The sequence below is a fragment of the Colletotrichum gloeosporioides genome (assembly GCF_011800055.1).
Source record: "Colletotrichum gloeosporioides strain Lc1 chromosome Unknown consensus_36, whole genome shotgun sequence".
Classification (NCBI taxonomy): Eukaryota; Fungi; Ascomycota; class Sordariomycetes; order Glomerellales; family Glomerellaceae; genus Colletotrichum; species Colletotrichum gloeosporioides.
Window position 1 is genome coordinate 24,467 of NW_025544681.1, and position 27,256 is coordinate 51,722.

At 54.0% G+C, this 27,256-nt stretch overlaps 6 protein-coding genes across 6 annotated transcripts; 3 read left to right on the forward strand and 3 right to left on the reverse strand.

The window, feature by feature from the left end:
* Positions 1–324: 324 nt before the first annotated feature.
* On the reverse strand, positions 325–2,613 carry GCG54_00005931 (Multifunctional tryptophan biosynthesis protein; the record flags this gene model as incomplete). Its single annotated transcript, XM_045405946.1, has 1 exon — positions 325–2,613. One exon carries the CDS (start codon positions 2,611–2,613, stop codon positions 325–327), a length of 2,289 nt encoding a protein of 762 aa, XP_045265329.1.
* A 771-nt stretch (positions 2,614–3,384) lies between these two features.
* On the forward strand, positions 3,385–9,002 carry GCG54_00005932 (Nucleoporin; the record flags this gene model as incomplete). Its single annotated transcript, XM_045405947.1, has 3 exons — positions 3,385–3,455; positions 3,514–7,597; positions 7,644–9,002. The coding sequence occupies 3 exons, from the start codon at positions 3,385–3,387 to the stop codon at positions 9,000–9,002; spliced, it is 5,514 nt and encodes a 1,837-aa protein (XP_045265330.1).
* Positions 9,003–9,608: 606 nt separating this feature from the next.
* On the reverse strand, positions 9,609–10,067 carry GCG54_00005933 (uncharacterized protein; the record flags this gene model as incomplete). The annotated part of the gene is made up of 3 exons (XM_045405948.1): positions 9,609–9,800; positions 9,907–9,976; positions 10,060–10,067. The coding sequence occupies 3 exons, from the start codon at positions 10,065–10,067 to the stop codon at positions 9,609–9,611; spliced, it is 270 nt and encodes an 89-aa protein (XP_045265331.1).
* An 822-nt stretch (positions 10,068–10,889) lies between these two features.
* GCG54_00005934 (uncharacterized protein) lies at positions 10,890–12,116 on the forward strand (the record flags this gene model as incomplete). Its single annotated transcript, XM_045405949.1, has 2 exons — positions 10,890–11,658; positions 11,734–12,116. 2 exons carry the CDS (start codon positions 10,890–10,892, stop codon positions 12,114–12,116), a joined length of 1,152 nt encoding a protein of 383 aa, XP_045265332.1.
* Positions 12,117–16,186: 4,070 nt separating this feature from the next.
* On the reverse strand, positions 16,187–17,473 carry GCG54_00005935 (Guanine nucleotide-binding protein subunit alpha; the record flags this gene model as incomplete). The annotated part of the gene is made up of 4 exons (XM_045405950.1): positions 16,187–16,230; positions 16,307–16,863; positions 16,914–17,256; positions 17,356–17,473. The coding sequence occupies 4 exons, from the start codon at positions 17,471–17,473 to the stop codon at positions 16,187–16,189; spliced, it is 1,062 nt and encodes a 353-aa protein (XP_045265333.1).
* Positions 17,474–25,573: 8,100 nt separating this feature from the next.
* On the forward strand, positions 25,574–26,540 carry GCG54_00005936 (Smr domain-containing protein C11H11.03c; the record flags this gene model as incomplete). Its single annotated transcript, XM_045405951.1, has 3 exons — positions 25,574–25,626; positions 25,680–25,872; positions 25,947–26,540. The coding sequence occupies 3 exons, from the start codon at positions 25,574–25,576 to the stop codon at positions 26,538–26,540; spliced, it is 840 nt and encodes a 279-aa protein (XP_045265334.1).
* Between the last annotated feature and the right edge of the window lie 716 nt (positions 26,541–27,256).

The window sequence follows — 27,256 nt, forward strand, 5'->3', positions numbered from 1 at the left end:
GACGGTTCGTTCTGATCCTGTTAGAATATCGCTGATCTCACTCTGTGCCCTCGCTGTGCAGATGTGATCTTCTCGCGATGGAAGGGAAGGGAAGAAAGAAAATCACTGTTCAAGGTGGACAGGTGGGCTATTTATCTCAAAAAGAAGGCTGAGTGGGCGCCACGAGGAAGAGAAATAAGAAGGCACGAACCAGCACTTGGAAGGAGGTTCTTGAGTATGACTTCCAGTTTGAAGACGAGGAGACGGTGATGGGGTATGATGTTTTCTTGCGAGACGTAGCTGTCTATTTTTCATCACTTTTCTTTCTCACGACCAATCCACCTTCTACCTGAAGCCCTTCGCATTCTTGACAAATGTTCTGATCTTGTCCAGGCTCTGCTTGCCGTCCTCCTCAACACCGCTGCTCACGTCAACGCCGACGATGCGATCACCAAACTCTCCAACTGCCTTGACCGCCTCGATCACATTGTCTGGGTTCAGACCACCCGCCAGGATGACCTGCAGCTCAGGGTCCTTCGCCAAAATTTCCTTGACGCTAGAGACGTCGAGAAGCTTACCAGAGCCCGCACCGGAGTCGAGCAATGGGATGGTGTGATAGCCGCGGAGGCCAAGGCCAATCGAGTTGGGCTTGAATGCGCGGATTACCGGGACGGGAATGAGGTTTGCCCACTCGATAGGCTCATTTCCGTGGAGCTGGACAATGTCCAAGTTGAAGCGCTTCTGCTTCTCCAAGACCTCGTCCAGTGGTTGGTTTTGGAAGATACCCGCGAGCAGCGGGCGAGAGCTTGATAATCTGGAGACCGACGCCGTGTAGTAGTCTGTTGCAGACTTTGTGGGTATCCTTGACTCTTGCCGGGTCGCTGCGGGCGTATATGAGTGGACCGCCTCTGAAATCGCCGCGGCCGTCTCGTCAGATATGCAGCGCTTGGCACCAGGAACCAGGCAGATTCCAACAAAGTCGGCACCAGACTTCACAGCCTCCAGAGCAGCCTCTGGTGTCCTCGTGCCGCAGATCTTGACGAACAGAGGTTGAGTCTTGACCGGCTCGGGCTCGGCGTCTGAGCCGGAGCACAGCTCTCTGATGAACTTGGTGGTGTCAGGGGCTCTGACAATAGCCTCGCCAACGAGAATGGCGTTGATGCCGTCATTCTTGCACATTTGAACGTCCTTGTGGCTGTTGATACCGCTGAGGGCACAGATTATGGTGTTCTCGGACACCATACTTCTCAGTCTGCTCGTTGTGTTCATGTCGACCTCGAAGCTCTCCAAGTTGCGATTGTTGACACCAATGGCCTTGGCGCCCAGCTCCAGTGCAGTAGTCATCTCCTCGGCGTTTTGCACCTCCACAAGGGGCTCCATACCCAATGACAAAGAGTACTTGTATAACCTCTCCAGCAGCTCCGTCTCCAGCATCTTGACAATCAGAAGCACGGTGTCGGCACCGGCCAGTCTTGCCTCAAGAATCTGGTATTCCTCAAAGATGAACTCTTTTCGAAGGATAGCTGGTCTGTTGGGCATGCCATTCAATACTTGTCTGACGGCACGAAGATCCTCGATGCTTCCCTTGAACCACTCTGGCTCGGTAAGGACGGAGATGACGCTGGCGCCGGCAAGGGCGTACTTCTTTGCCTGCGTGGGAGCATTGATATTGATGTCAAAGATACCCTTAGAAGGCGAGGCTCTCTTGATCTCTGCCATGAGGGAAACATCGAACGGGGTCTGACGCAAGCGGTCGACGAAAGAGACCTGAGGCGGGGCGGCGTTCAAGTCGTAGGCAGCTTGGAGATCAGCGGGTCTTTGCGAGGGAATCAACTTTTGAGCGGCAACGGATGCTTTCCTGTGGGCGTAGATCTGCTGCAAGATGTTGTTTTTCTTTGCTGGCGCGGAGGCCACCACCTTGGACTCGCCACTCGCGGCGGAGCCCTTCTTAAGCTTGTCGTTCTCCTCCCAAGTGCCACCCTGAAGTTGCAGGAAGTTTCGAAGCATGGTGCGACCATCAGCGGTAAGAATACTTTCGGGATGGAACTGAACGCCCTCGATCGTGTACTCCTTGTGTCGAACACCTTGAATAATGCCCGGTGAACCGTCTGCCGTGGCAACCCAGGAAGTAACTTCGAGGCAACTAGGCAGAGTAACACGGGTGCCGGCGAGCGAGTGGTACCTGGTGACCGGGAGACCTTGGCGTAGACCAGCGTACACACCCTTGGCATCATGTGTCAGAGGAGACGTCTTGCCGTGAAGCCATTCTCCTGCGGACCCAACCTCTCCTCCGTAGACATCGAAGATACACTGCTGACCCATGCAAACTCCAAAAATGGGGATCTTGCCGGCAAAGTGCTTAATGGCGTCTCGACTAACGCCAGAGTCGGTCTCGGGATGTCCAGGTCCAGGGCTGATGATCAATTGAGTTGGCTTCTTGTCAATCAACTCAGGGAGCGTAATCTTGTCATTTCTGAAGACGGTGACGTTTGCGCCTTCGAGAACCAGGTACTGGTAGACGTTCCAGGTGAAAGAGTCGTAATTGTCGATGAGAATCAAGTTGGATGCCGTCGGAATCGGTGGCGACGGGTCCGGGTGGTGGGGTGAGTGATCGATAATATCGAGAGACGGCATCTTGGAAACGCACTCAAGCCTCGGAAAAATGGGTCAATTGGGAGCTCTTGTTCGTTCTCCCTCGAGAATTGTTGTACCAGTAGTTGAAGATACCGGTAGTTGTGAGTGTAGATTGACTGAAGTGAGTCAACGGGACGGTCTGCAGTACAAACGAAAAGGCGGTTGAGGAAGGAAGACGATACCGTATGTCGGAGCTCAAACCTTACTGTGCGCGCCTACTGCCAAACTGGCGGTAGAAGACAGTGCGCATTGGTGCCGGAGGCAAGTGCTGATAGATTGCCCCGCCGCTATCGCATCCCGGTCCCCCGGGGCTACCTATTTGGTCACACAGGCAATCCCCAGACTCTGCACTTGTGCTTTCAGCCACTCCTAAGTGCTTATATTTCATTACATATTGATGAGACATTGCGAGGATGAACAGACAGTTGTTTTGAATCATTCTGTAGAATTGTACTACTGATGCTGTGAACATGAGAAAGTTGACCAAACTAAACAGCTCTTTCATTGAGCTGTCGGTACGTACCGCCTGTACTGGGGAGCGCTAGCACGGAAGAAGCTAGGCTCATCTGCCGGAAAAACCCAGGAATTGGAGCTCCCAAAAAAGTTGAGCTCCAGCCAACCACCATCAGAAAGGCTGCAAAAGCATTCGCGGGTCCAAGTGTACAAGCGCGTCGACTTGCTTTCTCTCGCATCCCAGGCAACATAGCTCATCGCAGCCTCGCCTGATGCAGACTGGATCCTGATCGCTTCGCCCAATCGACCTCTGCGGCAATGGCGAATGTGGCGGACCGTCTGTATTTTCCTCCTTTGGAGGAATGTCTGAATGGAGACAACATCATCATGTGGGTAGCCGTGCTATTTGTTGACTTTATCGATGCCCAGCAACTGACCTCGCATCAGCTCCTGGAAGCTCGTCGCTGCTGCTCTAGCCGACAAGGATGACACTCGACGAAATACCAAAGCTGTGATACAGTTCTTGCAGGACGAATACGTGCGATCCCTCATCAAAGACCCGGCCACCGCCTTTGCGCCGTCAAGCGATTCTACAAAGACCGAATTCGAGACCAAGACCGCCGCCATCCACGTTACCCCCACGCCGAATGACAAATTTGATATCAAGGTCATTAAGGAGGATGCGCAATGGTTGAGCAAGAATGCCAAAGTAAACCTCGTCGCCGCGCTTCGAGCGACCGTTGTCGAGTTCCAGTCCCGTCCAGCGAGCCACCTCACAGGCCCTCTCTCCACGCAAGACGCGGTCAACTTGCAGGAAGCCGCTGGCATTGCTAATGTTCAATCTTCATCCCTGGTCCCGCTTTCTGGGGCGGCGCTGGATGCCGAAGCTATCTGGGCTGAATTCGAGAAGGACGATACGAGGCGACAGCGCATCTTCCAGACGTACCTCACTGAGCGCCGCAATTTCCTGATGACAGCAGATTTGGTTCACGAAAACCTCCTCTATACGCAACCTTCGACCCAGATAACAACTGGCGATGCGCCATCAACACCTCCGAGACTGCTTGCCGCGACCGATCGCCCCAAATACCTGGCCGACCTACTCACAACCTACCTCCAATTCGTGACGGATTCCGCTGGAAGACTGGCGGAGGGCTTGGGCTCGGTACTGGAAGACAAAAATTTACTGGTTGAGGAACTCGAGTTGGAGTGGGTGCGGACGGTCCTGACCGAAACTGTCCATGCTCTGTCGGTGGTTTTCCAGGCCGTGGATGGAAACGGCGATGCCTTCGTGCCCTGCGCGATCGTTGGACAATGGTTCGCTCTTATGGAGGGCTACGGTTTCTTCAGCGGGATCACTGCGGCAAGTTTACTGATAATATCTTGCAGGAGCGAAGCTAACAGCAAGCAGCCAAACGAGAGCATTGGCTCACTCATCATGCCCCTCAGATCGCTCATAACTGCGATTTCGCTCAAAATGCTCAACCCGTCGAGATCCATAGAGTCTCTCTCGGAGGAGACACCCGAGTATCGCGGAGACGAGGATCCTTACATTACTGCACCATCTGTCCTCGAGACTGTACACAACGCAATCCTGGCGGCTGCAAACGCCGATTGCGAAAGTCAAAGCCCCGTCATCTTTGCCTGGACTGTTATCGTTCACCGCATGTTTGTCTCGCATCACGAAAGAATCGAAAAGCGAGACGCTCTGCAGAACCAGCGCTCCCAAGAGACATTCGAAGCTGGTGTGCTGATCCGTCCTACGACTAGTCGTCGACTTTCGGCCGGTAGTATCGTCTCTCTCGATGGCAAGTCGTTCGACATCTTCCTGACAGGCGCTGGCCTCGACAAGGACATGCAGGTCGTGGAGCAGCTCGCAGTAGCCGTGACGTCCAATGGACGGGCGTATGAGGTTGTTTCCGAGATGGCGCTTGCTATCGGTGGCTTGAGTGATGGCGCTTTCACGCCGCTCATCAGCTCGAGGGTACGCCTTGCCTTTGTTGATTTCCTGAAGGCTACCTACCCATTTGTGGGATACCAGTCTGACTCGGTTACCTCGCTTCTGTCAGTTCTGTCGGCTGGTCAACAATACTGGGACTTGGCAAAGCCTGTCCTTGCACCCGCGGACGATGTTCTGGGTGAAGTACTTCAAGATGCCACCACTCTGGAGTATTACTTCCACCAAGCACTTAGCCGCTACCCTTTCGAGCTGTTACCCTTCCTCAACATTTGTCGTGCTTTGGCAAACTGCACTGTTTCCGATGGTCGTTCAGACATTGTGGTCAACCTTTTGCGCAAAACCCCTACTCTCACCTTTATTCTACCTGACGATTACCAGGAATATGAGTTGGCCCAAGAGGAAGACAACACCAACACTTTCTGCCTCCTGGAGGATATCCCCCTCTTCACACCCGCGACCGCATGGAACAGGAGGACTCGACTCGATGACTCATTCAGGATACCTGCGGAAACCTACGGACGCTTCATCACGGATACGGGGCGAGTTGTTCTAATGGAATATGAGCACTCAGCGCTCGCTCTACTGGGCAAGAGACTGGAGGTACAGCTCTCGCCCGAGATTTACCGCAGCGAGCTAGATGGCTTCCAGCCAGAGGAAACTGCGGAGACTATCGTTCTGTTGTCTACTCTTCTTCGCGCTGAAGTACTCAAGTCTGAGCAACAGGGACTCAGCGGTGACGATTCGCTTAAGTCTGGGTTGGAGTTGTTGGAAGAAATTGGCAAGCACATTTCTGGCAACAAGGATCTGGTTGCTGTTGTGTGCGAGACCATGGACGTCTACATGCAAGACGACAAGGCTACTGATGGCCAGGGCATCACAGTGCTCAACTCCTGCGTCCAGTTTTTGCATGCGATTCTGCCCTTGTGCCCTACTAGGGTGTGGTCTTACCTGGCCCGCTGCGGACTTTTGAACTCCGATGCTCAAGCTGGTAAACTGGCAAAGATCACAGGTAACCTGGATCTCGTTGGTGATCGCTTTGACTTGCTCCTCTCTTCTGTTCGCCTGTTCGACAGTCTCATTGACAGCGTCAAGAGCAGTGCTGTCCAGCGCAAGTCGGGCAACAAGCTTGTTGGTCGCCAGAAAGTATCAAATAATGTCTGGCTTGGCGTGGCAGACAAGGTGCTCGGTAAAGTCAGCCTGGCCATCGCGCAAGCCGCTGTGGACGTGTTCGAGACTTCGTCAACATGGCGGTTTGCTTCAGAACTACACCGAACGCTGCTCATCCGCCATGTGGTTCCGGTGATGGACCGCATCATTTCTCATACTTACGGTATGGGTAACAAAGATAACTCAGAGACCCTGACGGTTTGCTTGGAGCCCGCCGCCTCCTACATCATTGATTCTTTCCTCTCGCCGTCTACTGGCTCTCTTCGGTTCCAGCCACTCCTGGCTACACTTGTCAACGGTTTGCACATCCCGGATTCAACACTCTATCAGGACAGGCTAGCCTCCGCACAAAAGCAACTAATCTCGACCCTCAAATTCACGACAACGCTGCTGCGTGTGGCCAACTACCTCGAACGACCATCAGCAAGGTTTGAGGATCATCTTTTCAAAACATCGTCAATTCTCGCGAGGCTCTGCGCCATGTGTGAGCAATTCCGGCGACCGGCTCTTTTGCTCCTCGAGGCCCTGGTTCTGAGCGCAGCCAAAGCCAATGACGACCCTCCATCACTTTTAGGATATCTTGGTCCTCTGTTATCTCGGTCTTTCATCCAGGTGCTCTCAAGGCTCGATAAACCCTTCCTTGTTAGCAGGGACGTGCAAACCACATGGAAGTTCTTCTCGACAATTGTTCAAAACCGTCAAACATGGTTGTCGAACTGCCTGCTGACTGGCAAGACGCCCAGGGATGCTCTGAAGGGCGGCAAGAAGGACGCTTCATCCGCCCCCAATTCCGTCCTTGCCACTGCGTTCACGAAGCTGAGAAAGATCAAGGAATTGGAGATTGTGGAGGCACTTCGTATCCTGGACTTTGTAGCATCATCCCAGAATCACTGGCCCTGGACTATCTTTACCATGCAGAAGGACTCAGCCTTCTTAGATTCTCTGCGTCTTTACGTTAAGGACCTCAACAGCTTCACAGTCACCAGCAAAACGGACGCCGTCAAGGCTGCGATCGATGCAAAGATGGCTGCTTACATTGCTGAGATCTTCGCCATGCAGCTCTACCATTTGCGTCAGATGGGTGGCGCTGATGTATTCGCGAAGAGCCTGGTGTCAGACCTCGACTACTATCTCCGCGATGGTGTCGAAGTCTCTAGCTACAACAACTCCCTTCACACCAACTTTGCGAAGAACTTCACCAGCAAATATCCAGGAGTCTCTCTGGAAGCATTTAAGCGAACGGCTCTGAGGCCTGGTGAGCTTGGCAGAAGCTACTTTTACGACCTAGAAAGTGCTACTGAAATGCTCAGCTTCGACCCTAGCTGGCATGGTCGTCGCAACAGCGGTTTCTGCAACGAAATGGGCATTGCTAATGCAAACCTGTCCCTCGTTGACGCACAAATTGTAAGTTTCTCTTCTTTGCTATGAAAGGTTTGTACTAACTCCGCAGTCGTTGTTCCACGCTTGGGAATTCTTGTTACTTGAACTTAGCAGCAGTCTTCCGGAGAACGAGACCATTGCCAAGCAGATGCTTCAGGTTTCTCAACAGTGCCTTGAGGCGAACCGATCGAACCAAGGACCCGAGAACATCTTCATGCGCATTGTCGAGGAGCGTGCCGACCTCAGTCTTCTGCTTGTTCAGCGTCTTGTCGGCCGTCCCATTTCATCCCACGACGTCAACCAGGTCCTTGGAACGCTCTTCACTATCGTCAGCGGAGTCGAGGAGCCGTTTAACCCGGGATCTATCTCGTACTACCGAACCATGCTCAAGACCATCTACGTCACTCTGCGGGCTTACAGTGCAGCTGAGAAGAAGGGACTGGGAGCGTCCAAGAACGGCGGCGAGGGATTCTCCGTCACACTCACCCAAACCATTCTGAATCTTCTGGATAGAGTGGTCGCCAAGGGATTCAGGACTCTTGTCGCTCTTGTTCACGATACCGAGGCCGCCGTAGCGCCCGAGGATTTGGCTCTCCTTACCGCCATCCTGCAAGCTTGTCTCAACATGCCGACAATCGACCAATGCCAGACACAGATTCTGAACATCATGGCATCATATGACGCCATGCATGCTGCAACATCGCTCTTCTCGTGGGCCGACAAGCTTGCCGTCAACAACGACCCCATCTACGGCGAGCTTAGCTTGCTGTTCCTCTTGGAGCTCTCGACACTCCCGGCGGTGGCAGAACAGATGGCTTGCGACGGCTTGCTGAGCCACTTGACGTCGGCTGGCATCACAAACTTCATGCGCCGTGGAAACATCTCCCCCTTCTCAGAAGCCATTGGACCACAGCGATGCTATAGCATCTGGGTAAAGGGCGTACTTCCTTTGCTGCTGAACCTGCTTACAGCTCTGGGCGGAACCGTTGCCCCTGAACTCGCCTACGTCCTGAATCAGTTCCCTCTCCTCCTTAAGTCTAGCGTCGACCGTTTTGAGGCACCCGGGGCCAGCCGGACCGCGTCTAGAGAAGCACCTCACTACGTTACCCTGCTATCCGTATCTGAAGTTCATTCCCTTGCGCTGTTGACTCGTGTCATTGCCGCTTTGCGGACCGCGAACAACAGAGACATCCCGGAGGTTCAATGGGATGCCGCTTCATTACTGGAGAACATCGAGTTCTGGCTTTCCAGCCGCAAGCTGCTCCGCGACAGACTCCTGCCCTTGGGCCAGCGCGAAGTCGAGTGGAAGAGCACCAAGACGGGCGCATCCGGCGACAATGGACAGCCAGAGAACCTGCTCGAGAGCAAGGTGCTGTCGCAACTGGAGGCTGTGAGAGATGTGTTAAGCGAAGACCTAGAGGAGGATTAATAGTAGCAGTCACGATATGAGCGGCCTCGTAGCCCAGGGAACGAAAGGGGGGATTCAAGATTAAAACATGGCTCAGGCGTTGATGTGTATAGGATGAAAGTGTACATTTTCCGGCAACCACTGGATCTCATTTGGTGTAGAATTAAATCAGCGGATACCCAAGCTGGGAACAACACCCTTTTGGTGCATGTCTTGAGCAGTATGGTTGTGAATATCGGAGCATGTCTCAGTGAAGTGAATGGAGTAGGATTTCTTTGATTGCCATAAATTTGGTGTCTTTCACACCCGCAAATGCCATGCCACCACGTCTATCCAATCTTTTGAGAAAGTATTGTACAGGAAACCTCCCTCACGGGGTGTCGACATCAAATGATAGAAACGCCACTCGTCGATTTCTCTTGCCATGTCTACGAACCACTCCAGTGGTTATTCGTATCCCACAGCGTCCAGCTTGGTCGTGGTGCTGGATAATATTACACAAGCGTGCAAGCCGACCTTTGGCCTGCCGCTAGCATTTTCATTTCGGATTTTTTTCGTTTGTTCTCGCATTGATAATGTGCTTCATTGGTCTTTTACGGCCATTGCCTTTTTCTGGTGGCAGAGCGTTTACTGGTTCTGCTGCATCTGGGCTGTCATCTGGGCGTTGTGCTCCTGGAAGCGCTCGCTCAGGCGCTGCTGGGAGAACATTTGCTTCTGGACGCAGCGGGAGATGCAGCCGGTCTCGCGGGAGGAGAGGGACTTAGAGGTGAAGTCGTCGATGCAGGAGGTGAAGCAGTGGTCGACGAGGTTACCGAACAGCTATGAGGGGTAGACGTCAGCGCCGTTGTTTTCCAAGCTGAGAGATTTGCGACATAAGAGCGCAACTGCAGCCCAGGGGACTGTTTTGTGAAGATGTGCAACATACGTTCATGAACTCCTTGACCTGGCGCTTTTGCAGCCTCTGCTGCAGCTGGGTCTCCTCGGCCTTGGTAAGACTGTAGAAAAATGCGCTTTAGTCCGACATTCTCTTGCTCAGATTTTGCAGCTGTTCCAGCAATTGCGTGCGGGGTATACGTACGCGTCCATTGTGGTTGTAGGGGTGTTTTGAAATGGGTGGCTTGTGTGGAAGAGCGAGGTTGGCCGCGAGCTATCGTGACGGTGGAGGTTGTTGCTGCTTGACGATGACGATGAAATTTCTTTGGGAGGGATCGACTTTCGGGACTGGGACTGCACTTTGCTGCTGTCCCAAGATGCGCGACGGCTCGAAAGCTTGCTTTCCCTGGTCGATTCGAGCCAATCACCTCACAGATTTGAGTGGTTGATGGAGCTCTGATAGCGATAAGCATCTACCGAAGGATCGAGAGGGACGTTTGGATTGTAAGCTCGGTTAGATGCATTGGGCAAAGAAGTATCAAGGTATTCAGGCTTAGGCTCGAAAAGCCCCATGGCGCAGACTACTCGCTTGCACAGCCTAGGTTTAATATCCAATCAATTTTGTCGCCAAAAGCTCTCGCGTCATTGAAGACACAAGATCTCAAAAGAATCTTGGTCTGGGTAAGCAGCTTGGCTAGGATTACAGCGAAAGCAAACATCTACTTGAGAGAGTGAACGTCTGGACCGTGCTGCCACACCAAAGCGGTTGCAGAGAGTGGGACCTGCCAGCGCGGCCAACAGCAACCGGTGCAGTGTGAGCTTCCTTCCCGCCCTCAACCAACAGAGCTTTCCCAAACGACCCCAACTCCTCACCACCACGACCACGACCATCATCTCCAGCCGTCACCAGCTGTCCGCTTGCAACGCCACTCATCACCGACAGCCCGGCCACAGGCAGCTCCCATCAGCTAGCTATTAGTCCACATCGCAGAAAGGCAGCTCTCAGCCGTGCCCTTTCCTTCCGACCAACCCTCCATGAGTGCCCGAGGCGGAAGCCGTCCACCTCCTCGTGGCCGCCCAAACAAGGTGACCAAGGCCGCCGCCGTTGCCGGCATCAAGCGGGACCCCCAAGCCCTTGCCCGCGCCACCGCAGCAGCCAGCCGACAACCCCCGTCCGCCGTCGACCACCAGCTCGAACAGCTTGCCCACGATGCAGAGGCCGAAGCTGAGCACGAAGATGACGACGAGATAACCGCTCCCCATCCTCCCACGACGTCCCAACAACATCACCAACATCAGCAGCAGCAGCATCATCAGCAGCACCACCCGAACGCCTTCGACCTCGCAGCTGCGGGTATCCTGGCCAACGGCCCTCCCCCTCCCGACTCGGACATACATCCCGATCTTCACGGCCTACCGGCACAGTTCGCCATGGAAGCTCATATGGGCACCCAAGGCGGTCATGGTGGCCCGGGAGATATTCCCCTGACCGCTGAAGACCTGGCAAAGCAGAGCGGCTACCATCAGCTGGTCATCGACAGTGCTCTAGCAAAACGTCTAGCCAACAACGAGGGACACCGCCTTGCAGTACAAAGACGTGGAGACCAAAACCTCAACCTAAAGAGGCGTAGCAACGTCGAGGCTCTGCTAGCTCACGTGTCTGGCCAGGAGACCGCCAGCCCCTGTAAGAGTTGCCACAAAGGCTACGGCCCGTGGAACGGCTGCGTTGTGGTGAATGGCCAGATGTGCGGCAGCTGTGCCAACTGTTGGTTCAACGCGAGCGGGTCGAGGTGTTCCTTCCATGGTAAGTATACATGCATCGCTTCACGACAACGAACCAGCTGGTAAAGAGGCAGGGAGCTAACCGACATCAACACAGAAAACAACCTCCCTCAGCACATGCCAGCGGTCCAGATGCCACCTCAGGTGTCTGCAAACACAAGCTTCGCCGGCGCAGCGCCGATGGCTCCCGGCATGGTCCCCGCAGGCCCTAGCGGCTTCGGGCAGCCAGGCGGCAACCACACAGTAGCTCAATTCACAAGAGATGCACTCAACAGAGCGATGGCGGAGGTCCGAAGTGACGATCCAAACATTCGGTTCCAGTTCCGCATCGAAACGGCGGCGCGGGAGCTAGCGCTGGCTAGCGCCGAGTACGCCGATTTTCTGGCTCAGCAGGCGGGCCACGACCCGAGTCAGCACCCTCAAGACGGCGAGGGCTCCGTGCCGGAGGCGGCGATGGGAGACGGAAACGACGGACCGTAAGAGTCGGCTGACGATTCACTCTTAATCGACCCTTCTTCGCGTCTTCGACGGACTGGCCCAGAAAGCGGCCAACGATGATTATCTCCACGACCTGAGCAACATCACGGTGACGGATTACCAGCCCGCATCAGTCCTCCGATGTAGTCGGGGAAAATGTTGTTCTTTCCCTGTCACGATGGCGTGGATGACAAAGCTTCTCGATCATCATCGTACCACTTTGCATTTGAGAACACGCGGGCATGGGCGCTCGACTTACTCGCTCTCCCTCCCAATATACACTTGGCACCTGCGTGGTGATAGGGCGGCACCGTCTATGCGAACACATGGAGAACGGAAACCAACAGACCAATGCGAAAACGACCCAATGACGACAGAGGGACACACACACATACAGACATGGGGAGCTTGGGATTTCCCTGCGCACCAGGCAGGCATACGGTCATCAGAGAATAACAGCAAAGCATAAGGCAATGGGAAGCATCGGTTTTTGTTTTTTGGGATTGGTTCACCTCGTACAATCATCACGCACACATACACTTTTTACGCGTGAAAGGGAGCTGAGTTGACAGCTACTTTGGGCGAGGCTAATGGGCGTGCATACTGAACACACACATATAGATTGATACCACGGTTCTTTCATACATCAAGCATGCATTCGTCGTGTACCATTGCAGCGCAGCATGCCGCGAACCAGGACACCCCGTACTGGGGCCGGTCAGCTGGCAGCTTTTCTCCGTGACCAAAACCTCTTGGCTTACTGCATCTCTCTCAGCGGGTCTTCGTTCCTCAAACTAGGCTATAGTGATCACGCATCACAACCAGGGTTCAGGACTCCCTGGCCGTGTTTTTACTCCATGCTCCGCCTCGCAGCACGCCTCAGCTGGGTCCCAGACGGGCACTAACACGGCAGAACAGACCCGGCACGGGAAAGGTCAAGGCTTTTTTCGTTGCATGTAATATTCCATACAACGTATACCCAGCGGGCGATTTTGAACCATCGCTCACCTAACCCGCCCCAGAATCGTCCGACGTCCGACGTCGTAGGAAGGGGAAAAGGCCACCAGCGGCCTGCGTCACTCGATATAACGCGCCTCACGGTGGCGAGCCACAGGGGCACATTCTCCCTCCCTTGGAAGAGCCCAAGCACGTGCGTATCAACGGCCAGATCCCATGTGAGAGTCAACGTCACACTCAGCCAATCCAACCAGCATCCGTTCTGTCCAGGTAACTCGGCGATAACATGAAAGTAAATCGGTGATAGTAGTAAGAAGTCCGTGTCTTCGGATTCGGCTCGATCCTAGCGAAGAACACGTAGAAAACCCTTTTGCTTTGCTTCACACCCACAACTGCTCGCCCAGTACGGGCTTGCCACGGGTATGATGGCGAGCAGAAAAAACCAAACTACTGTGGCACAAGGCGATATCACCACCAAGGGCAACCAACAAAAGTCTATATCATTCGTCCCATGTGACATTTCGACGTGAGGAGGGGGGCGTGGTGCAAAGGGGATCTGAGAGCAGAAAACCACACACATCAGCCCAAATAAACTCTGGATCTTCGCCTCCGCCAACACGCGGCAGGTCCCCGATGGTTGTGTCCCCAACCCCAGCTTCTCGTCGACACCTTAATGCCGAAGGAAAGCTGTCGGCGATGATGAGATAATACCGGGCAAAATTCACCTGCCTCTCTCTGCCCTGCCCTCTCACCTCACCGTAGTATAGTAATCACTATGAAACAGAAGAGTGTAACCCCACAGTCCGCCCCTCTCCCCTTACAACTCTATCTCACCTCACTGCTGCTCTCTGTTCGGCTGCCTTCTCCGGAAGGGGGCCCTCACAGACTCTTCAGCCCAGGGGCGGAATGAACGGGGTCCAGATCTCTCACCGTCGTTGCGCGTTCCAAAAATCTCCGACTTGCTGGTTCCAGGGGGTGGTTGGGTTGCAAACAAGGTCGCAGCAAGCAAGAGAGCCACGAAAAAAACCAAGGTCCCACGCAAGGGAACGAAATGAAAAGGGTCACGAAACATGCAACGCAACCACAGAAAATCCTCCCCGGAAAAAGGACATCAATCAATATCCAACATCCAAATATCACTGAAGATACTTGGACTTGTAACCTAGCGGCGAACAACAAATCCTGCGACATGTTTGAGAAAAATTTCGTCCAACAAACGGAGGGAGAGAGGGACAGAATGAGAAGGGATCAAAGCCAGCCCCTGGTCCGCACACCATTATCCAACATTCAATTAAGGTAAAAGACTCAATATCAGACGGGACAGCATTATATGTATGGTCGGGCGAAAAACGGACCCCTACCAATAACAGACGTGTTGTAGCAACAACTGCTGCAGCTGCTCCGCGTACTAGAGATTCAGAAGAGCTGCAGGAGTGAGCCTCTCTTACATGACACCGTTAAGTTGAGAGAGGCCCCATGTCGACGATCGTGTGTGTGTCTTCAACCACATCAGGAGGACGAACTCACAGAAATTGTCGCAAGTCTCAAAACTTGCTGCGCCACTCCGTAAAGCGTACAGCAAGATATGTGCCCGCCGATCGTCAGCCGATGCAGCTGTTCCAAGCTGCCGCCGCCGCCGCTTCTTGGCGACGTGTAGAAGAGAGTTTTCGCTCTTCACCCAACTGCATGTCCAACGTCAAAATGATAATGTGAGAAGACGTCCGTGTTGAACTGTAGGAAGCTAGATCATTGGATGTGGAGCTCCGTCCTCGGCCACACACACACACACACACACACACACACACACACACACACATATGCACGCACACCATCATTACCTCACCCTCACTCCCCTTATCAAGTTTAAATCCTAACTTCAGACCAAAAAACCGCGGGCGCGGACTTGTGTGTGTGTGTGTGTGTGTGTGTGTGTGTGTGTGTGTGTGTGTGTGTGTGTGTGTGTGTGTGTGTGTGTGTGTGTGTGTGTGTGTGTGTGTGTGTGTGTGTGTGTGGCGGGGGGGAGGGGATCTCTCGGGAGGGAGTTACGAAGCAGGACCCAGAGGACCGAGCAGGACCCTTGGAGAAGGGGAGAGAAGGCAGAGGAGTCAGTATCGACGACTCGAAAGCCTAAATCCCTTTGCCATACGTTACGCTAAGGAAGGTAGGTGGTCTGCTCTCGGGACTAGCCCTACGTAGGTCTACGTCGTCCACCCCAAGAGACGGAAGCGGCGATTGCGGTCTCGATGCCGCGAACGGCGAAACTAGGGACAGAAAACGGAGACGGCCGCCCGCGCCGGAGGTCTAGTATGGCGTCGGGTCTGGACTGGACTACAGTGACTAAAATTCGTCGACTACCTTCAAACCCCAGTAGGTAGATTGAGGGCGATCATAGGTAAATCTGCGGATCAGGGACGCACCGAGACGGAACCCTCGCGTGGTGCCTACTGTAAAGTTGGTGATGCTACAATATTCGGTGCCGCTGCCTGCACAGATGCTGGCTGTAATGAGATTACAGACTGGAAAGGCGGTGAAAATACAGGTCGCTGGGCGGCAAAAACATAGGTTCAAGGAGTCTCTCAACCTGCGCGCAACGTGAGGAATAAGGAGACTTTCGTAATTAAACAGAATATTTAACCGCCTTCCGTCCATCGGACTCTCTCTCAAATGCATTCAAGTTCATTGCTTCTTTTCCTCTTGCTATCCATCCGTCCGGGCTTCCACATCTCGTCCTCCGTCTCTCACTCGCCACCATCCGTCAATGGTCGGGTTTCCTCGTCCCGCCGCGGTTCCGTCTACTGCTGTCCGAACATCATGTTTGATACAGAGCTACCTCCCCAAGTTTCCCCCTATTCCTAAACGCGGACCAACGAGGCAGAACCAAAAAAGTGTACCGCCTAGTCTGTGAGGCAATATACCGGGGGGATGGCCGAGGTGTAGGAAGAAAAAATACAGTCGCGTAAGCAAGGGAATCTGGGGAAACCATAGCAGGGTCGCCGTTTCGTCGTCGTCGGGAGGAGAGTAAATTTCATGAGCCAGCCTCCACGACGCTTACTGGCTTTGGTCATGCAATTAGAAGTAAAGGGTATTGTTGAAAAAAAGCAAACGTTTTTGAGTGTTTAAATCAGACCGCACAACCGCAGGTTCTCCTGGATAATGATGTCTGTTTGTCGCGTGTTAGTCTCATTTCTTTGTGGACTTTGTACCAGCTCTGTGGTCCCAGTCGGGGCTAAACTCACCATTCACTGCCGCCATGACAAAGCGGATCTGGGTTGTGTCTGTCGCGCAGGTGAAGTGCGTGTAGATTTGCTTGGTCTCATGCTGGTTCAGGCTGACGAATCGGTTGAGAATGTAGTCGCATGCCGCGGCGTAGTCATCACCACCCTCATAGTCGGGGAAATAATTCTTCATCGGGCTGACGGGCAACTTCTCCTTGAAACGGTCAATCTTGTTGAGGAACAGAATGATGGATGTCTTGATGAACCATCTTGAGTTGCAGATGGAGTCGAAAAGCGTTAAGGCTTCCTGCATACGGTTGACAGTCTCGTCTTCGAAAAGAAGCTGGTCGTACTCGGAAATAGCGACGAGGAAGAGGATTGTGGTGACGTTCTCGAAGCAGTGGATCCACTTCTTGCGCTCTGATCGCTGTCCACCGACATCGAACATTCGGTACGTCAGGTCGCCGATGATAAATGTGGTTTCTGTGATACCCGTCGTCTTGACACGCGATCGCAGAACGTCCTGGTCGTTGGGCATGTAGTCAGGGGCGGCGATACGAGCGATGTTGTCAAAGTAGCTGGGTTTGTCAGCAAGCGATGCTCAGCGCCGAGGGCTGGGAAAACTCACTATCTCGCAGAATCGTTAAGCTGGTATTCGCGAGAGCGCTTGAAACACTCCTGAACACCGCGATCCTTCCACAGAGCCTCGATGGCACTTCCAACTTCAGGGGGCAGGACGTCGCCTTCGATCTGAGCGGGTTGCATGAAGATGGTCTGAACATGGTACTCCATGCGTTGGTCCTCGAGGGGCAGCTCAAGCGATTCCATGGCCTCAAGAATGACGCGCATCGATTGCACCGTGTTGCTGAAGATGATTTCCTTGAAGGATTCCCGCTCGTCACGCGAGTAGCCGCCCTCGTGGATGAGCTTCATCTGCTTGAGGATCGTCGACTTTCCGGATTCACCAGCACCTATTGGGTTGTTAGAGTGGGCCGATCGGAGTGCGATTGAATGCCATCGCATCGGACGACGATGCGGCATTCAACGGGTGAGAAGGAGGTTTGACGTACCCAGAAGAAGCATCTTGATCTCGTTGCGCTGCATCATCTTATCCCGCTTCAGTTGGTTCTCGATCTCCTCGTTGCGGGCCTTGCCCTCCTTGTCCTCCGTGCTCATTCCACAACCCATCTTGGCGGTCTGGTGTCGTTGCCGACGGCGGATAGAAAAGAATTGATGGGATTAAAGTGACTGAGGATCCTGGGTCGAATCGTGATGGTGCGTCGTTGAGCCTGAAGGAGATAACAGTGGATTAGCCAACCATGTCGCGGGTAGGCGTGGTGCCGGCAGTGGGCGATGGAGAGAAAGAGAGTGAGAGGCGGGCGGATTGTTTGGGACGGACGGGGCTGGAATGCGAAACGGGCCAGTCGGCGTGCGATGCTGTGCGGTGTGTCGGGTCGAGATATCGAGGGAGGTGCTGGCAATGTATTGCAGCGGTGTCGCAGGGGCGGGCGAGGCGAGGGTGACGGCTTTCTCTCGTCTCGTTCTGTCTCTCATTGATGTCTCTGCCGTGTCGCCTTCCTAATCCAATGGTTTTGTGCTGTGTTTGGCGGCGAGCGGCAGCAATTGCAGTTCGAGGGTGTTTTGGGTGTGCGTCGGTCTTTCTCTCCTCTGTCTCTCTCTCTCTCTCTCGTGCCCTGGGGCCCTCGCTTTTGCTTTTCGCTCCTTGGAGGGCAAGAGATGTAGTAGGAAAGCAGTGTGAACTCACCTCTCGATTTGATGATTGAGTATAGAATCAATCAATTGACGACGGCTCGAGAAACGCAGCAAACAGGAAAAGAAAAACACTAGCCGTTGGGCGGACGGTGGGAGGATGGGATGGTCGCGACAGGATTGAAAGACCAGGAGCAGGAGAGACGGGAGAGAGAAAAGAGAGGAATGGGTTGGGAGGTGCCTCTAATGTGGAGAGGAGAGATGGGAAAGGGTAAGGGTGGGTAGAATATGGGCAGGGGTGGCAGCGATGGTGCAGGAGCGGGTGCGGGTGGGCAGGTAGGTAGGCAAGGTAGGGAAGGGGAGCGCAGGTGCGAGTTGCAAGTGGGAAAGCAGGCGCGCAAGCAACGCGACTTAGGTAGGTGGACTGAATGCCCGACTGGCAGCTGCAAAGTACCCCGGCAGCATGTACTGCGAGTGAAGTGACTAAGGTAGCAGCCCGCAGCAAGAAGCATCAATTCGCCAGCAGCAACCTCCTACTTTACCTCCTTAGCTTATGTAGGTAGGTAACAGCAGTAGCAGCAGCAGCAGCTAGAAGTCGGCGAGGAACACTGGGACGACGAGTGGGTGGGCAGTCGTCTCCGGGGCGGACAATGCGGTTCGAGACGAGGTACAAAGAGCACGTATACAGTGTGCGCATCAAGCGAGAGGCACGGAGGCGACGAATGACAGGCGATGATGGGCGGCGGGCAGGGCCGCGGGCAGCCAGACAGTGGGCAGAGAAATCCAGAGTGGGTGCATGTACGTACGGATACGCAGTAGGTATTCGTAATGTGTCGTCCACTGTAAGGTTGGAGAGGCAAAATGGTTGGCCGGTGATTTGGCGAAGGGGCCAATCCTTGGGATAAGGTAACTGGAAAGTGGTGCCAGCACTTCTTCCAGGAGGAAGTGAAGTGCCCTGGTGAAAGCAGCTGGCAGCACCAGGAAGGCTAGGGGCTTTTGGGGGCCATCGCCGGGCATCCTCGACGCTTCAGAGGTTCGGTGGGGGCGGTGTCATCCACTGTCGCCGGCGTCTCCTAGTGACCAGTGCGCCGCACCACGGGCTCTCAGTCGGTGTCAGGAATGATGGAGGTGGGAGTGAGGAACGGGCTCAGAGGGAGCCCGGCAGAGGGGCCTGAGATGAGGTCTGAGGTGTGAGGTCGCCGCCGTCCGTCTGAGGTGACAGGCAGGTTGAAAGGAAAAGGGGGTAAGAATTAGTCGAGTGCACGGTGTGGAGGCTTGCTGCGAATTATCCACAGCTGCCAGGTACGTACTCCATTGAGATGCGTCGTGCAGGGGCCAGCAGGGGGCATTCCAGAAGCCAAGGTCGAGAGCTGCGGTACGTATCCACCGGTACCTGCCTCCAAGTGCATTTAGCCCGGTTCCTGACCTGGACCCCCCTGTCGGCCGTGTGTGTCTCTTTTTTCTCTTTCGCAGAAGTTGGTGGCCAAACATTTGCCAGACCACTTATTACAGTGTCACCTTGTTCATCATCGCGGCGACAATGATAAGCCGAGGCAAGCATGTACAATATGTACACATAAAATGCTCTTCAGAGTTCAACTGACAGATTGATAGGACGAAGGTCTTTGAAGGCTCACTCCCGCCGTTGTCAGAAACCAAGTATGGTCTTGCAGAGAAAGAAAACTACGAGCTCCGAACCCCCATACCCGACGACCAAAAGGTTCCATCCATTCCCTCAGAGACAGACCACCGGCGGGTCCACCAGCCCGCCCTTTGCAACGTTGAAATCACCGCAGCGAGCGGCAAGCCAATAGCCACAGCCTGTGGGGAGTCGCGCCGCGCCATGCCTTGTCCTATTGCCCGCAGGTTGGAACTCGCAGCAACGCCAACCACATGCGCACAACTCTACTATGTACTATGCAGTCCCTGAAGTCCCTGAGGAGAGATGGAAAATACCACCCGACACCGAGGAAACAGGGACTCCTATGTCTGCAGCCGCGTCTGGTTGGCTTAACTGGCACGAAGCCTCCTTGCTCGCCGCCCTGACTAATGTAAGAAAAACTCCTCGCGCTACGGGCGACCACAGACCATTGGGACCAGGCTCGGAGATGGGATTTTGTTTGGCGGGCGAGGCGAACAGGGCGGGCCCTGTGCATCTCTTGCCTTAGCCGGGTGGTAATCCGTCACTATTGCCTCTGCTTTGTCGCTCTCTATTAATCTTCCTGGCGGGATATGCTCATTCCCTTGCCTTCCGAACGCGCGAGAAGCACGAGCCGCTGCCAATACGAACCAGTCAATATGTATCAATCCACCTCTTCATTGCTTCTGGACCACCTCGGAACGCAATTCCAAGAGACATGCTGTCGCCTCTTTGCCTTGGATGGTTGTACTTGCGCGAGACATCGCATCATGGGCAACCTGCTCCAAGACCAACACCTGGCCCCTTGCCTCAATTGAAGAAAGGTAGGTGCCTTGGGTGCTTCCCACCAAGAGTCAAGCAAGCAGTCAATCGGAGCAGCTGGAACGGCACACCACCACACGCATCCTTCCAGCCCTTCCACCAGCCATCTAACTGAAGGCATGGAGGATCATCCTCCTTCCTTCTTCTGTGACTACCTGCAGCACCTCTGCTTCTGCCAGTGCCAGACCAGACGAAGCAGAGATCCACCTGCAGGGAACGCCAGGGAGATCGATGGCAGATGGAACATTGGAAAACTGCAATTGGAACATAACCTCCTTCCATCAGGGCTTCTATTGCGATTCTTGAAACACCTTCATCCGCAGCCTCCTTGCTGTGCCCTTGACGGCAATGGTTCCAATATCGCGACGGTGCGCAGTATGCCCTGCTCAAGGCTTATCAACGGACTTGCACAGAGCACAAACAACCATCCAACAATACAGCAAGCTGCCGCGCATCAAGACGTCGCCAATCTCATCAATATCGTGTATCTACTTAGGAAAACGCATCGGTCTAGCCGCCGTCAAGCAAACAATGGAAGCAAACAACTTATTCAACGCAGCCCCAAAGCTCTCGGCCACAACTTGATTCGCCAATGGTCTGTACGTCTCCAAGCTAGGAAATCGAGCACAGCCAGGTCCCACTTGCCTACCTCACTGTACGGTACTCAGAGCAACCACTGGGCACTGGCGGACGGAGACACAAAGGAACAGCATCCTAACCAAGCTCTTGCAAGTTGCATCTCCAATAGGGGTCGATCGGGATCATGTACGTCTGAGCTTGGCACCTGTCGCCTTGCATTTCCTTTCTTCTTTCAAGGCGCGAACCAACTACAGACAAGCCGGCCAGCCAGCCGTCGTCCGGCCCATCGCCCATCCTTCTTTTTAGGGCCAAAATACCACGGACACGGCGAACCCATCACCATTCCTGATCAAGCCGCATGTCTCTGCTACTGTCGACTACTGCGCGGTACCTTCAAGATCCGTACTCTTCTGCCGTTGCTGCGAGGCCAGTTCAGGGCCAGAAACCCCCCCATCGTCATTCCCATCGCCATATCCGACTCCACCGCCATATGGCCAAATGTCAGTGAGCCCACGCTTCTACCTGGTCCTCTCCGCCTAAGCATCTCCCTGCATCCACTTACGATGCTGGGCTGCCCGGTTCCCAACGGACGGCCGCCGTGCTTCGTACACGGTACAACTGACCAGCCTACCGCCTTGACGCGCCGTCGTCTCTGAGTACAAGGTACGACGACATCACTTGCCTTCTCGCTTTTTAATAAACACCAGCCCAGATCCCGAGATGAGATTGACGATGGCACGGCACATGGAATCTTGGATATTATGCCGACTTCCATCTCCTACCTGCTGATCTTCCCTTTTCCGTACAATTACTGCGTCTAGGCGTCGGACTCCTCCATCACTGAGGTCGAGCTTGTTACGACACTCTGTGACTCCTTCCGCGTCCAAAGCCTCAGCCTCCCACCCAATAGTCTTGGGTTCTCATCGTCTTAGATTTTTCCGTGTTAGCCATCTTGCGGCGCACGATCTGCATTCCCAAAAAGCAAAGCAGATTGCATCGATGACAAGTTTGCGTCTAACCACAAGCGCGTCCAATTGGGAGTAGTGGCGCCTCACTGGCTCAGCTTTGGCTCCAACTAAATCTCTGGGGTTGTGCTGGCCGGCCTGGCTAAAACATGAAGCTATCTTCTGTTCAGAGAGTTCATGCCGCAGGCTGACGAGCGGTTTGCACTCTGCAGCTTTGCTTTTTCCTTTAGGGAAACCATCTGGAAGCTGAACGTTTTCTCCCAAGCTTTGGTATGCGGCCAACCGTCACATTCCACAATCCCGTTCTCTCGAGAGGAGCCTGCCCAATCTTCGAGCCACGCCAAAATGTTTGCTTTGATGAAGTTCGTCGTCTGTTTGCTTCTATCCTCAACCGCCAGCGGCTACTGCATCCTGCCGCCGAGATGATCCATCATCCCTTTGGGCTTTGTCCTTCGAGTCTTGCTGCTGCAGGTATTAACTCGGGTGATAGCTGGATCGCACTGTCCAAGTCCCCTCCAGACTCGTGTGAACAACGATGCCACCAGTGCATCAAGTTCGTTGCTGTCATGCGGGTGCCTAAATCAGGATTCAGCCTTTGACAACAAGATAACAGTGGCATTTGAGTTGCTCGCGACTTGGACATGGTGTCGATTTCATCGTCCTGGAATAAGTATGGCTTACAAGAGCTTGAGCTCGCTCAAACATGCAACCGCCCTTTGTATCACTTCGATATGAACCAGAGGGAAGGCTCTCGCACCAAAAAAAAAAAAAAAAAAAAGCCACAGACCTGAGCCCCTCGGCAACAGACCAAGTCGATGCTCTCAAAGAGAGACATCGATCATCCTGACTCGAAGAGGGATGATTGATTGGTCGCCAGGACGCCTCTTTAGCCTGGATCGTAGGAATGGCAGCAGCTGGGCAATCATCGCAGCCAGCCAATAATTACGCCACAAGACTAGCTAACCACCGCCTTAGCCGCATGCTAGGACGTCTTTGTACAGACGACGACCAAATCGGTTCAAGATGGAAAATGTACAAGCTGGGCGCTCCGATGCTCTGGGACGCACCGGTCTCAAGTGTCCGAATGCACGACCGGTCATCTTGCAACAAACATGCATACAAACTTCCAGAAACGGCCGACAGTCTGCGGCTTCTCCGGGCAGTGGTTCCTGGCTACCTCTGGTGATTTCAGTTGTCACGGTCGCGGACCATCTGAGAAGACACGGTGCACATATATCGCCACTGCGACATATGTCTTGCACGTCAACGAGGCGCGTTGACATCTTGAAGAAAGATTTCTTAATCCGCCGCCAGTCAATCAGAATCTCGAGATGGGATTTTGGGGCGGTCAGACCCCACCATTCTAGCTGCCTTGCAACACCAAGCCATAGAGCGTTAGCTGGTGCAAGTTAACCATGCAAGGGCAAGAATCACTAGCACGATCCCCTGTCTGCAACTGCAGTTCACACAGCCCAGAAGCCGTTGCGAATCTCATCTGCACCACGGACACAGTCTGATGTTCTGCCAAAGAAAGGGGCACAACGCCCCTTTGGAGTGCTGATCGGACAATGATCTCGGGGTGCCGCATTCGGTTCCTAGTCTGTGTTTTCCCAACCTGTTTGATGTCGTCGATCAACACCAAATTTTGGACGAAATCCTGGGGGTTAACAACGAGGCGTCATCGAGAATGCGCCCCTAAGATCCTACACCGATGGGACTGTTGCAACTTGCTTCTTCTCGTCGTCCCCGGCAAAAAGACGTGTGGGTTCGAAATTCAATGCGATGGGTTGCCCTTGTTTCAATCCATCACTTGTCGCAATCCGGATCCCCTGCCTGTCCCGTCCGCTGTCTCAGAGCTGCGAATCACACTGGGATACCAGGTCTGGTCTTTCAAGGCCATGTATCCTTACTTATTAGAGGGCAAGGCGACGCAAAATATCTCTTTCAACCAAGATTGGCAGCCGTTACACCAAGGCTACAATTAAGAGCGCCTCCCAAAAGGGTGGTCTCAACAGCGTCGAAAGAAGAAGTTGGCCAGCAACGGACACATTTCAGATCCGAAATAAGGTAATTTCGCGTTGTCACTAGATCTTTGCGGGCAGGCGGACGGAGACTACTACCAGCAACTATTCCCGCGTCGGTACAGGGAGGCCACATGGCATAGCGAGCTCCTTTTCGCGATGCGACGCGGACCCAGGCCGAGAATTGGCAGTGGTCAGGGCCTCATTGGCAACGAATGCCTGAAGAGGCAAAACTGTGGAGTTGCAAAATCGTTCCACGCGGGATCACGAGAAGGCTCCTTTAATTGAAGAGGGCCCGGAATTGTGGAGGCTTCTTTCGTTTCCCGAGGCCGAACCCCATCCGATGTCGTCGTCTTCTTTGCCTGCCCCCCGGTTCGCACTCTGCGAGCGGACGAATGGCAGAGGCGGTATTCAGATGCGGACCTGGCAGATGGAGAAGTCTGCGCGCTCTCTCTTGCATATTGCGCAGGCACAAGGGAGAACTAAGATACCTTTTACAGAACAGCGCAGGATTTAGGATCCGGCTCTAGCAGATGCTGCGCTGCAGGTACGTTGCACCGTATCTCAACTAGGTTTGAGAACTCTTACGATCATCTGCTGTTGTTCCCAAGATCTCATATTGCGTCTCTCAAATTGCCATTCCATCTGGAAATCCAAATTGATCGGCCAGTTCGGATGATGGGTGCCTTGGTCCTGCAATTGGAAGCGCTGGAGGTCGGAGAAGTCCAAAGAGGAGATGTTCTGGAAGACCCACAGAAGCATTCTACCCCTGAGCCTGTCTCTTGTGTAACGACGGTTTGGCACATCACACACACGATATGTCTTTAGTGATGGGAAAACCCATGATACGCCACCCATTTGCCCTCACTTTTGCGGGTATTCATGCCCGCCGTGGATGTTCGAGTTTTGTTTCGGACGGCTAGAACATCATGGACCCGGGGAGCTGTGAAACGACGTGCCGACCTCAGCCACGACCGCCATCCAGACCAGTCGCTGGGTCTGGCTTGTTTCAGGGCAATCTTCTCTGCGCAGGTTTGCCATGTACAAGCATTTATGGCTGGAAAAACGCACTGAACCAAGCGGCCGCTGATGTATCTTACAAACACTAGCTTGCCGCCTCAATCAGCCACTGAGAGCCTTTGAGTCTTTGAACCATTGCAACGCACGGCTGCTGCCCCTGAAGATCGCACTGTCAGCATGGTGGGAATTCTGCCCCGGATCCACGCCGGAAAGGCTCTGTCCGCAAGGACAACGGAGACGGAGACAAGGACATGACCTTCCACGGCAATAGCTGAACAATTATCAGTGTTGCGGGTCCGGGGCGGCATCCGGCCGGGTCAGCATTAGGACCAATGCCGGATGTTGTCTCCATAATTGTGCGGCCGAGGCCCGCGAAAAACAAGCTTGTTTAGCGCCGTCTTGACCGCCTCTGCGTCCGCGTCTCGACCAGACTTGGCACTGCCCTCTCCCGACTGCATCATCTTTCTGTCGTTTGACGTCAGGTTTTGCTTCATCCGGGCACACTCAATTCAATTGAGCAAACCACGCCAATATGTCTTCCATTCCCATGAACCGCTTGGGCGGTCGCGGTAAGCATCCCCGCCCGTTTCGCGTTTCTCCTACCCCTGAAGCTATGGCTTGAACCGCGACCGCCACAGGGAACGCGGGAAACAACCACCCGCCGATGCTTCCTGCGTATCGTACGAGTGGTTCCTCCGTGCTGACAAGGCCGATCTTCCAACAGCGTTTCACCACGCCGACAACGACGACGACGATGTGGAGCGGGAGTACGACCGCCTCCGCGACCTCGCCCGTGAGGAAGCCAACAAGCGTAACCAGTGTTTTGAGCGCGTACGTTAACCCCCACGCCCCTCGACGATCACCCCAACGTCTTGTCTGACTCTTTTTGCAACACACAGTCTCAGCAGGCCTACCAGTCTGGCGATGGCGCCGCCGCCAAAGAGCTCTCGAACGAGGGCAAGCGCCACGCCCAGAAGATGGAGGACTACAACCGCCAGGCGTCCGAGTATATCTTCCGCGAGAACAACGCCGCCGGCCGCGTGACGGGCAGCTGCATCGACTTGCACGGCCAGTTCGTCGAGGAGGCGGAGCGTATGCTTGAACAGCGCATCCGCGCCGACCGCGACCGGGGGCAGGAACACCTGCACGCCATCGTCGGCAAGGGCAACCACTCGACGGGACATGTGCAGAAGCTCAAGCCGCGCATCGAGGCGCTGTGCCGGGAGCTCGGGCTGAAGTACTCGACGGAGGAGAATGCGGGTAGAATCTACATCAACCTCCAGGGCAATGACGCTACTATGCCGCCGCCTCCGCAGGTTGGTGGTGGTCAGCAGCACCATGGTGGTGGCCAACAGCAACACGGAGGCAAACCCCATGGAGGCAAGCCCCACGGCGGCCAGCAACAGCATCACGGCGGCCAACAGCAACAGGACCAGGACGACGACATCGTCGTCAAGATCCTCAAGAAGCTGGAGAAGGCTTGCTGTGTGGTCATGTAGAGTGCTTACTCTGTCTCGGATGGTGCTGCGTATTCTTGTCTGCTTTGGCCTCAGCGACTGCTGCTGCTGCTACTTGGATGACGGACCCATGTGTTGGATGTGTAAATGGTAATGTTTTGTATCTGATGATATGATACCCTAACGAGAATGTCACTGGACCACGTCGAAAGGGGCCTCGGATTTGGGCCAGCGAGTGTGCCCCTTTGCGCCTTTGTATATGTCCTTCATCTTGCGTATATACAAATATGATTGTTTTTTTCGTGCCTCCTCTCTGCCCGTGCTGTATTTGGTGGTAAGTGGGTGAACGCATGTTGATAGGTACTTCTGCTGGGTAGGCAGGAAGGCGGGCTCTCACCTTTAAGAAGGCCGCTTCTGCGACGAGTTGTCGGGGCATCTTGCCTCAGAGTGTGCGCGCACTCCGACCTTCATGGTCAAGCGGTTCATCTTGAACATGAAAAAAAAAGAACTCCACGAGTTCGAGTTGGCCATATTGGCCGTGTCGTAAAAACCATCGGTTTTTCGTAGGACTCTCACGAGTCTGAGCTTTTTTATCTATGTTTTTTTTTCTCCCGTTCTTATAATTCTGTTCCGCTATATGACAATAGAAATAAAAACCTTTTCCTTTCCTCAGCTGTTTTTTCCCTTTTTCTTTTATGGAGTGTGAGATGGCTGAGGGCGAGCTTTAGTTTGTGTCGCGCAAACCCAGCCAGTCACGT